This window comes from Hippocampus comes, unplaced genomic scaffold (assembly GCF_001891065.2).
Source record: "Hippocampus comes isolate QL1 unplaced genomic scaffold, H_comes_QL1_v1.1 scaffold60, whole genome shotgun sequence".
In the NCBI taxonomy this organism is placed as follows: Eukaryota; Metazoa; Chordata; class Actinopteri; order Syngnathiformes; family Syngnathidae; genus Hippocampus; species Hippocampus comes.
This window is the reverse complement of record NW_017805483.1, coordinates 57,355-67,849: the sequence shown is the minus strand read 5'-3', so window position 1 is coordinate 67,849 and position 10,495 is coordinate 57,355. Positions and strand designations below refer to the sequence as shown.

General features: G+C 41.2%; 1 protein-coding gene across 1 annotated transcript; it reads left to right on the top strand.

The window, feature by feature from the left end:
- The first annotated feature begins 398 nt into the window (after positions 1-398).
- On the top strand, positions 399-10,495 carry dync2i1 (dynein 2 intermediate chain 1). The gene is given in 24 exon segments (XM_019876054.1): positions 399-532; positions 699-847; positions 1,253-1,611; positions 1,673-1,758; positions 1,761-1,955; positions 2,033-2,092; positions 3,196-3,240; positions 3,353-3,358; positions 3,454-3,649; positions 3,718-3,826; positions 4,019-4,148; positions 4,230-4,341; positions 4,713-4,801; positions 5,555-5,684; positions 5,757-5,932; positions 6,062-6,224; positions 6,850-6,957; positions 7,044-7,105; positions 7,202-7,253; positions 8,237-8,297; positions 8,534-8,633; positions 8,701-8,832; positions 9,255-9,478; positions 10,187-10,495. Coding segments are annotated over 24 exon segments (2,931 nt in total). The 5' UTR covers positions 399-517; the 3' UTR covers positions 10,359-10,495.

Below are 10,495 nucleotides of genomic sequence, written 5' to 3'. Positions count from 1 at the left end.
CGATAATGCAGGCTGCAGCTATTCATGGATTCGAACTTTTCCCGTCCACGGCTGGGATAGACTGCAGCAAACTCGCGACCCTAGTGAGGATAAGCAGTTCAGATAATGGATGGATGGATGATAAGGTAAATTATTATGCTCAGTGTGAGTATTAAACTGACAGAATTGTATTAATTTGATAAGATGTTTAACATTGTGGACCTAACGAGAAACATAAAAACATAGTTTTCATAATATGACTCAGAGTTATCATTTATAATTTTTTAAAATTAGTACTTGAAAAAACCCGATTAGAACGTTCCAATAGATCGGGGCTCGTGCTCTTCTATTGATTAATAAGCCTGTTGTCAAGTGGAAAAGGACGCCTTCTCCTCGGTTCTTATAACCGCGCATGCGCAAAACCATGTGTGGGTTTTTTTTTTTCTTTTTTAAGCCAATTTCTCGTCATGGTTGCGTTCTAGCAAACATGTAAGCTTTCCTGCCTATAGGAGCTACCTTTCCAAACAGCGACGGCAGCATGCATCACGAAAAGGTATATAGTCTATATTTTATTATTTAATTTGGGGATATGTGTCTCTTGACGGGTTCGCTAGCTAATTCCTAGCGTCAGTATGTCAAGAAATTGACGATGTCGTGCGGTTTTCCCGCTAGCCTGTCACTCGTTTTAAGCGTTTCATACGACCACAATGTCTTCTCAGAAAATAAGCATGGAAGACACCTGGTCTGCTGCCGAGCTGAAAAGACTGCTTTCCAGGAGGAAAGAACCGGAGCATGACAGAAAGCATCACCGCGGTGGGGATTCTACGGAGAGACGTCCTAGGGACTCCCGAGGGGAAAGAGACCACAGGTGGCGAAATACTGCACTCTAACTTTATACTTCATTTAAATAAGTTGTCAGTAGAAGTACAGTCACTTGTTTCTGATTCTGGTAAAGTAGAACCACTGATCCAACTACTCTACTCAAATGAAATACAGACACAGGAATGTATTTGAATACAAAAGTAACATTTGTTGATCCTGTCAATTTCCCTGCAAAAGCCATTTACTTTAACCCAGCATTTTTTTCTGTCAGCATTAGGATGAATATTATAACAAGCCTGTATTGACAAAAAAAGGAATGAAAATTACATATACATTTTCAAAGGTAGGGAGTAAAATTCAAGTCATTCCAAAAATAAAAACTCAGGTACAGATGTCTGAAAAGCCGACTTTCGAACAGTAATGTTACCATGTTACTTTACATCACTGACAGAGACCATCACGGAGAGAGGCGGGACTATCACGCAGAGGAGAGAAGGGGTGACCGGGACAGGAGGTCAGAGCGAGATAGGCTAGAGGACACGAGCAGGCATGCACACGACTCCAGAGAGGACAGAGACAAGCGGGATAAAAGGAGGCCAAGGGAGGGACAGGAGAAAGAGGAAGACAGACTTAAGAGAAAGGAGGATACGGAAAGACGGAGGGAGGAACGAGATAAGGAAAGACGAAGAGAGGAACGGGATAAAGAAAGACGGCGAGAAGAACGGGAGAGAAGGAGACACGAAGAGAGAAGGGACGACCAAGACAGACGTGAGAGGCACGAGGACAGGAAGCATTCAAGGGATGAAAGAGGTAAATGTTTCCAATTATTGCAATTACTTTTCTGGTACTCTAACATTTCTTCTTCCCACAGAATACCGAAAACAAAAAGAAGAGCGAGAAAGAAGACACAAAGAGAGAGAATATCATGTAAGCATTTCAAGTATTGCGAATGGACATTTCACCCACACTCGTTTGACGATTTCTTGCTGTCCGTTCAGGATGAGAGGCTGAGGCAAGAGGGAAGTGAGCAAGAGAGAATCGAGAGAGAAAGACAGAAAGAAAGGCGACGCAGAGAGGATGCGGAGAGACATCACAGCAGCTCCAAGGAATCCAAGCCGAGTCACAGCCATGAAGCTAAGACAAAAAAAACTGAGGTTAGTGAGTCACTTATTTGTACGATACCGACAACTAAATACTGGTACATTATATCGTTTTTTTGTTCTTGGTCCAGGAGAACGTGATGCGTTCAGAGAACGTGGCAGCTAAAGATGCCGGAGACACGGAAGACCCAGTAAGATTCCAACTCTGGTTACTTCTGGAATGTTCACCATTATTTTATCTGTTCTTAATGATCAGCACCGTCTTGCACAGTAGAAATAAACAACAACTTCAAATAATCTTAAAACTGCTGGGTCAAAAATAACCCAAATTGGGTGAAATAGCTAACCCGGTACAAAATTATTGTAGTTAATGAAAAGTACTGAAATAATGAAAACAAAAATTGAAAGCACATTTTCAGAAATAAAATTTTTAAAAATTATTCTAGTTAGTGAAAAGTACTGAAATAAATACAATTGATTATTATTATTATTATTATAATTGTTATTGATAAATAAAATAAAAACAACTAAGTTAAAAAAAAAAAAAAGAAACTCCATCTTACCTTGATGAAAGTATTGCGAAAATCTCCTTCATTTTTAGATTTGTCAATTAATATTATTCATGAACTTTTGGGATTCATTTTCAAAGTACTTATTTAGGCATTGCTATTTGCTGTGCATCCATACATAAGAAGGGAGGTCAAACAGTCCTAAGAACTGGAATTTACTTGATTGCACAATAGTTAGTGACTTTCCGCACGTCTTGCACTCAAAAATACTCCATACAGGTATCCTAAAAATCAAAAATAATCGAGGCAATTATGACAAAATAAAAACGAACATACATGCTCTAAAAACGAATTAACTGAATTAAAAAAAAAAAAGTCAAAATGAAATAAAAACTTATCCGAACTATTATAACCCTGGCCCAGCCCTTTGGAATGAAGATTTTGAGCCATCAAAGGGTGAAAGCTATCCTGATGAGTCAAATCTACCAAGAAATGTGTAACCTGGTTACCGTTATTGCTGTGGTGCAAATTAATGCTAATTTTATTGCCAATGTTTTCCAAAAAGAAGAAAAATCTACTTTTCCCTGATATGTTTGGCACATTTTGTTCATTGGATGCCCTTCCTGATGCAACAACCTCACATAAAATTGACTTCGACTTCAGTACAGAACACATCCAACATGGTGACCAGTAACCCAATCTGTGAGAAAGCAACCCTGAATTTTTTTTCCATATGTAGTTAGATTGCTTAGATTGTGTTGTCTGTTTTTGTTACACACGTGCAGGTAGCCAAGAATGAGCTTTCACACGAGTACGAGGAGGACTTTGAGGTAAGATGATAACGGCCACACTTGCATATCTTTGTGTTGTGTCTTTAATTTCATTCTTTTTTTTTTTTGTGTCATGTTACGCTTGCATGCTCTAATTGGTTTACTTGACCAGAAAGCGGTAAGGAATTTTTATGCCCGTTTGTACAAGTGTTTACCCGGATTTGGCGCATCCTTCAGTCGAGTGCGATTTTTTTTTTTCTCCCATTTTGGCAGGACTACGAAGAGGATTTTGAGGAACTGGACGAGGATGATAAGGATGCCGAGGAAGAGCCCAGCAATCTGGAGCTGGGGGAGGAGGTTAAAGCCATCCAAAAAGCCATGGGTGAAGAAAATGAACGAGTCCGAGCCTCTTTTAATACTCTTAGCAAAGGAGAAGAAGAAGGGGAGGAAAAGCCTGAGTCATCCAGAGGTAATTCTGATCTATGATTTCGTATAAAATCAGCGCATGTGGGATACTAATGCGCCTTTCACTGTCAGTGAATAGATCCGACGAAAAGGACAGTCGATGCTCCCAGCGAGGAAAGTTTATCGACTTTGTGGCGGCGAAGCAGCGGGAAGTCAGCAAGAAACTGGCATTAAAACAAAAGTAAGCGACGAATGTTCATCCTTGATGTTCATCCTGTCATGCACCAATTCTGATAACATGATAAGCTGTCCACTGTAGTGTAACCGCTGTCCCTGAAAGGGTTAAGATGAAAGTCTGTAAACTATCCCCCACTGATTTTTTTTGTTTTCTTCAACGGAAAAAAAAATCCTCAATTTTGCTTTTTGATTACAGGAAGCGCAGTGCAGAGCTACTTCGCTTAATTGATCTGGATTTCTCCACTACAATTTCCCTTCTGGATCTTCCTCCCATCAGTGAATATGACATGTACATTCGGAACTTCGGAGCTGCAAATACAAAGCAGGTCAGTCGGTGTGAAACTTTGTCTGCTGATCACATTCTGCGATGCCGCATTGTCGCTTAATTCCGATGACTTCCTCTGCAGGCTTATGTGCAGTGTAACGAGGAAAATGCGGATCGGGACGTCCAGACTGAGGAGGTGGAAACGAGTGACAAGTGGACACAGCATCCCACAGAGCACGGCGGCGCCTGTGGCGGTAGGAAACACGCAAACAACGAAATCTCTGACTTGAATTCAGACTTTCTACACTTTTATAGATATGCACCTTCTGCATGTTCTCATGAAATTATAAACTGTCTCTCTGCATAAACGCAAAATGTAAACATCTGTCATTTGCATTAAATTTATGATACTGGATTAAAAAAAAAAACAGTGTCATTAGACAGCTTGAGTGTTTAATCTGGGATTTTTTTCCCCACATACCACTTGAAGGATTTTAGGAAAAAAAAAGGCAGTGGTAGATTGCAGTGAAAGAAAGCAATGACATGGAGTCATTTATGACAGTTTAACAGAACTACCATGTAAAATTGTGACATTGTTGTGTTAATATTTCCTTTTTACCCACAGATCCAAACCGGTCACATGAAATTCGAAACATGAGCGGAATGAACTTCGATTCAAGGCGTTTGGCCATCTTCCTGCGTACCGCCTCCCAGGTGACTTGTCTTTATTTGGAGGGGAATCGAGCTTGCTTCTCTGAGTCTGTTGTTGTCAATTTTTGCATCATGGTTCCCATTTTTTTTTTTTTTTTAATATGGAGACTACAGAAGTACAGTAGTGAAGTACTTGTACTCGCTTCTTGGGTTGAATGATTTTGAGATTTTGAAAAATAACCCAATAGTCAGTATTGCGATTTAATGTATAATGATTTTTTTCCAAGTCATCTTCCCATGTATTGTTAAGAAACACGATCAATAAATTAATCTGGATTACAATAAATCATCCAATATTTTTTTTATACAAAAATGTTTTTTTTTATAGGTTAGTCGTATGCGAAAATAAAGGCAAATTGAACCATGAATGAATTTGAAAGACAATTTATTTATCGACTTAAATTCACTTTGACTCGCACTCTTTTAAATGTTCACTATGACGCCTTCAATAAATTCTACCAAACAAGTATGGTGTAAATTTAGACAGTAAATCATAACTCAGATTATAGCCGTAATGCAAACAAATCTGTGGTTTCATCACATTAACTTTTCATGAAATGGGAATTTTGTAGACTGCACTTCTTGAGCAGAATTGATAGTATCCGGCCAGTAAAGAAGTAAAAAAATGAAACATACATCAAATAAGATAAAGAAAGAAAAGAGAGCCTAGCAACCGATCAACCAAATTGAATTTTGTACTTTTTTTCTCAATTGTAGCCTTTGCGATTTGGAAATTTCATTCCACTATATTTCCAGGTGATGGCAGTGCTGCTGGAGGAGGATCACGCCGAGCGGAGTTCCTTCCAGGGCCAGACGACACAAACGGATGGTCTGTCGTTCAGTGACGGAAGTGTGCAACTCAACACCGACTTGCCTTTTCTCCGCGGTGCGCAGGTGCCATCACATCGGCTTGTATTGACTGTGGACATTCAACTAAACTAATTTGGTTTTTATCCAGGTCGCACCATCAGCCAGGTGCTTTTCTCCCAAGCGCAGAGACACACGCTCCTGTCTGTCCACAAGCCCCCAACTTCACCCGTTGATATCGTGCAGCATCACGACTGCACCACCATCTGCGTGTGGAACATGTGGGAGCCATCCAGACCCCAGAAGATCCTGCTCTGTGAATCAGAGGTGCCTTTTGTGGATTATTCCTAGTCCTGTTTTTTTCCAACTGCGCTCAAGGATCTTTCAAATGGCCAAGTATGAGTACACTTGTACAATTTTAGTTTAAGATGTAACTCCTGCCGATTCCTCTCTCAGGTGCAGTGCTGCTGTTTCAGCCCGGGAAAGGCCACCCTGGTGTTTGCCGGCACGTCTGTCGGCTCCGTGGCGCTGTGGGACCTCCACGAGCCCGCTGGAAACCACCAACGCTTGAAGTTGGGCGACGGCGAATGGACCTTCAGACGGCCTACATTCTCTACCGGTATGTCACATTTGGCCAGGTCATGACCCCATGAGGAAGAGTTTGCAAAATGGCAGCCTCATACTAAAATGGTAGCCCTCCATCGGATTTTTGTTTTTGTGAATCCCATCATGATATGTACAAATGCCTCAAGTCGTACACATTTTTTAAAACTGTCATCAGATAGGTTGTGCCTCTACATAATCAATTAAATTTATAGGCTGCAATTTTGGAAGAAAAAAAAAATCTGTAGATATAAATAATTTGAGATTGTTTATTCTAATACAGATTAATTTATTACTTGTGTTTGTTTAAAAAAAAAAGACATGGGAAGCTGAATTTGGAAAATGAAATGTATATTAAATCATTGGTTATGAGAGCTGAATTTACCCCCCCAAATCCCAATGAGGGGCATTACAAAGACAATTTGGGGGCGTTCATATGTACTTAAACGTTGTGTTCGAGTGTGTGGTGTGTTTTCCTTCTTCTGCTTTCCACAGTTATGGTGCAATATCTCAAGCCTACAGCAGGCTCCACTGCAAGTCAAATATTGGCTTACTCTCATCTGGAGTCGGTGGCGATACATAACAGCCACAGCTGTTGAAAGTCTCTCCTGTTTGTGTGTGTGGGCGCGGGGGGGGTTTAGATGCAGTGCCCTCTGCCCATTTCTCGGCAGTGACGTCCGTGGAGGTAGTTCCAACCAATACGACTGGGATGCCGGGGTCAGAGGTGGCATTTTTAGCATCTGAGGAAGGTGAGGCATTCTGTCTGCAGGGGATAAGGAGGAATGTTGTGTGTGTGATTCAGACTTAATGACTGCAATCTCCCCATACTATCCAGAGTTGTTGGGGTTGTCCTTCCAGTTGGCCTCGCAGGACGACAGCGGCCTTTTGAATCTTTGGGTAGGTCTCCATTTTTTTTTTTTTTTTTAGCTCTTTTTTTTCGTATGTTTGTTTTCCAGGCAATGCCTTAAAGGTTGTTCTCTCTGTGGCCTGTAGGTGGTAGTGCAACTGCCAAAAGCCAATGAGGCGGGCTCCCAGACAGATCTCGGCAAGTCTTTTTTTTTCTTTTTTTTTTTTTTTTTGCCCCCATGAACATACTCAAACTGTCAACCAGGGCTGCACAAGTGACATCCACATTTGAACTGCAAATTAGTTTTCAGTTACATTTAAAAAGCAGCACTTCCATCCATCAATGCGCTTTCTGTACACTACGTGAGGTTTCAGCGTTACAGATTCAGTTATTCACCAATCGCTTTGCTGAGATACATGATATGACCTTTTTTTGTCCACAGTCTAAGTCTAAGTCTAAACATGTACATTGACATAAACGTACAAGACAACCTTGTCGGTCCATTCACAGAAGCACACACTTTCTCTCTCCAGAAGACACTCGCAAAATGTAAATGTGTGTGCCCCCTCACATTCGAACATAATATCAAGATTGGTCTTTCCATAAACACACATAAAGTAAACATCTGGTCATTCTCATACGCACTTCATGTGAAATCCGTCTCGCTAATCGGACGGACAATTTAATCAGCCAATATTAGCTCCTTTAAGAAGTATTTTTTGCGAAATTTAGAGATTTTTTTTTTAACTTATTAACACATTACAACACAAGACAAAGATAAGGGCACCATCCCCCCCAAAAAGTCTCTCTCTTCTAAAGTTAGAAAAATACTAAATGACAAATTTTGTAAATATGTATTATTTTATTCATTCATCAATCACACATTTTATATTCATGATTATATATCTTGTTTTATTAATTGGCCAATTAATCGGTTATCTGAATTTTTTTCCGCCAAACATCTAATCAGCATCAATCTCAAAAGATCCACATCAGTCGGGCCCTAATGTGAACTTCTGTTCACACATTCACTTCGCCCAAATCAGATAAATGTCATTCTTAGCGGCGAAAGAATGTTACACAAGTGTGGAGCTCGGAAAACATCACAGCAGTCCCGCGTGGTGAACAAACCGTATGCGTTCGTATTTCTCACACGTGCGCGTACACATGTGGTTTTGCAGGTCTGAGGCCAGGTGGCAAAGTGAAGCTGCTCCACAGTTCTGCCTGCGTGACAGCTGAGGGGTGAGATATGATAAACAGCGTGTGATGATCGTTTGTCAGCGCCAGGCGAGCCCTCTCAAAATAGGCCATAATGCGGCACACAGCTGCCGCAATGGAACTAAGGCGGGGGGCAAAGATCTCGTTTGTAATGCTGTTATGCTATTTTGTCGTCTCAACATATCTGCGTAGATGTGTCGAGTGTTCCGGGTTGTTTTTGGATGAGAATCTTATAACCCCTGACCTTATCTACCTCGCAGGGTGTCACTGTCGCATGTGGACAAAACCGGACCGCCGCAGTCACTTCATTTAAAATTTCTCCCCACTGACCCCAGTCATTTCTTCGTCGGCACTAATTTGGTGAGCATGAGCCAAAATACCGAACGAAAACTCGAGCATGCTTTAAAATGATACATTTCCACTCAAGGGTCTAGTCAGTCACGGCACCACTCAGGGATTGAAGGCCCTGCCCAAGTGCTACACTTCGCAGGAGTTGGCCACCCGACTTGTCGATGTCACCGCCATCCACTTTTCTCCTTTCAGGCCTCAATTGTTTTTGGTGAGCAACAACCACTAATGTTCATGCAAGAAAACAAACTATTTAAAATCCATACATCTGTGTGTATTTTGTCAACTCTATACATTATGCACTTGAAAAAAAAAAAATTGAGACTTAGTTTGCTGACAAGTGTACATCAATAAAAGCTGCACATTGTTATGCACATATGATTCCTTAGTTCTGTTTTTAATTTCTATTAAATTATCCAAAATGCCAATTCAATTATGGAGTGTTGTGTGTAGAATTTTGAGGGGGCGTGGGGAAATTAAATCCCCTTTGAAGTGGAACGAAACAAGTGCACGCTCATATCTGTCCATTTTGATACATGATTTGATATGACAGAAGGGCAACATGAATGAATCTATGAATGACTGCACTGTGACTTAACCGAGGCTTTGAACATTACCATGGTCGTGTCCCAGGTGGGCTGCGGTGACGGGAGCCTACGGTTACACGAGGTCAGCCATGACAAACCGGCGTACGAGTGGATGGACGGCACGGCCGGCGAGGCAGTGGTCTCGCTGCAGTGGAGCCAGACAAGGCCGGCGGTCTTCTGCGTGTTAGATGCCTCCTCCCGCCTTCACGTTTGGGACCTGCTGAAGAGCGATACGGCGCCTGTGGTCACGGAGCACCTGGATGAAGACAGGTGATTTATTTTTATGTTTTGTGTTTATCTACAGCACAGGTGTCAAAGTCCAGGCCCGGGGGCCAGATCTGGCCCGCCACATTACTTTATGTGGCCCGCAAAAGCAAATCAAGCATGTCATGTTCCATGATGCTTGCTAAAGTTTGAACCAAAATTTCAAATGGTCATATGTAATCCACAATAACAGTCATTGTTCTTGACTTCTGATTTTAAAACTAGTTATTCATCAATTTGTTGTGCGCAATGTATGTAATACGTGGAGGTGACTAAACATTTATATGGTTTCCCAAAATTCAAAACAGCCCTCCAAGGCAAACCGTAACTACAATGTGACCCGCGACAAATTTGAGTTTTGACACCCCTGATCTACAGTGTAGGGACAGAGCTTCGCTGTCAATCGTGAAAATCACTGAGCAACAGACACCCCCTCCCAAAAAAGGGGGTTGTAATTGTATTTACATGCCAAAAGGCGACAACAAAACACTTAAAACCGAGAGCATGATAAAGGCACTCACACAAACTTGCGTACTTCTAAAAAGTGTGTTTGAACAAGCTTAAATGTGTTTCAAGTGTGTCCGAAGGATAAAACTACTACAAACATATGTATTTATATTTTCTCTCGAGATCGAATATTTTCATCAAATGCAAGTACCGGTAGGTCTGGAATGTATCTGAACAGACGTTGACTGCCTGATTCTACTTTCTTAGGCTGACGGCCATGGCTGCGTTCGGAGACCCAGGACAACAAAACACCTACTCAGGAATAGCGACAGCACACCAGTCGGGTAAAATAGAAATGCACTATTTCGCAAAGGAGTTTACCATCCAAAGTCGTGAGGAAGAAAAAACATTTGATGGAAAGATTGTAGAATCCTTTTGACATCCCTTGAAGCACCTTTTATGGTCATTTAGGACTCAGGATGACCCATATAGATTGTGTACATTTTGTCACTCGTGTATTTTTATAGTGTATATTCCCATATGTAAATATAAACTTTTACGCTTGTGGATCAATGA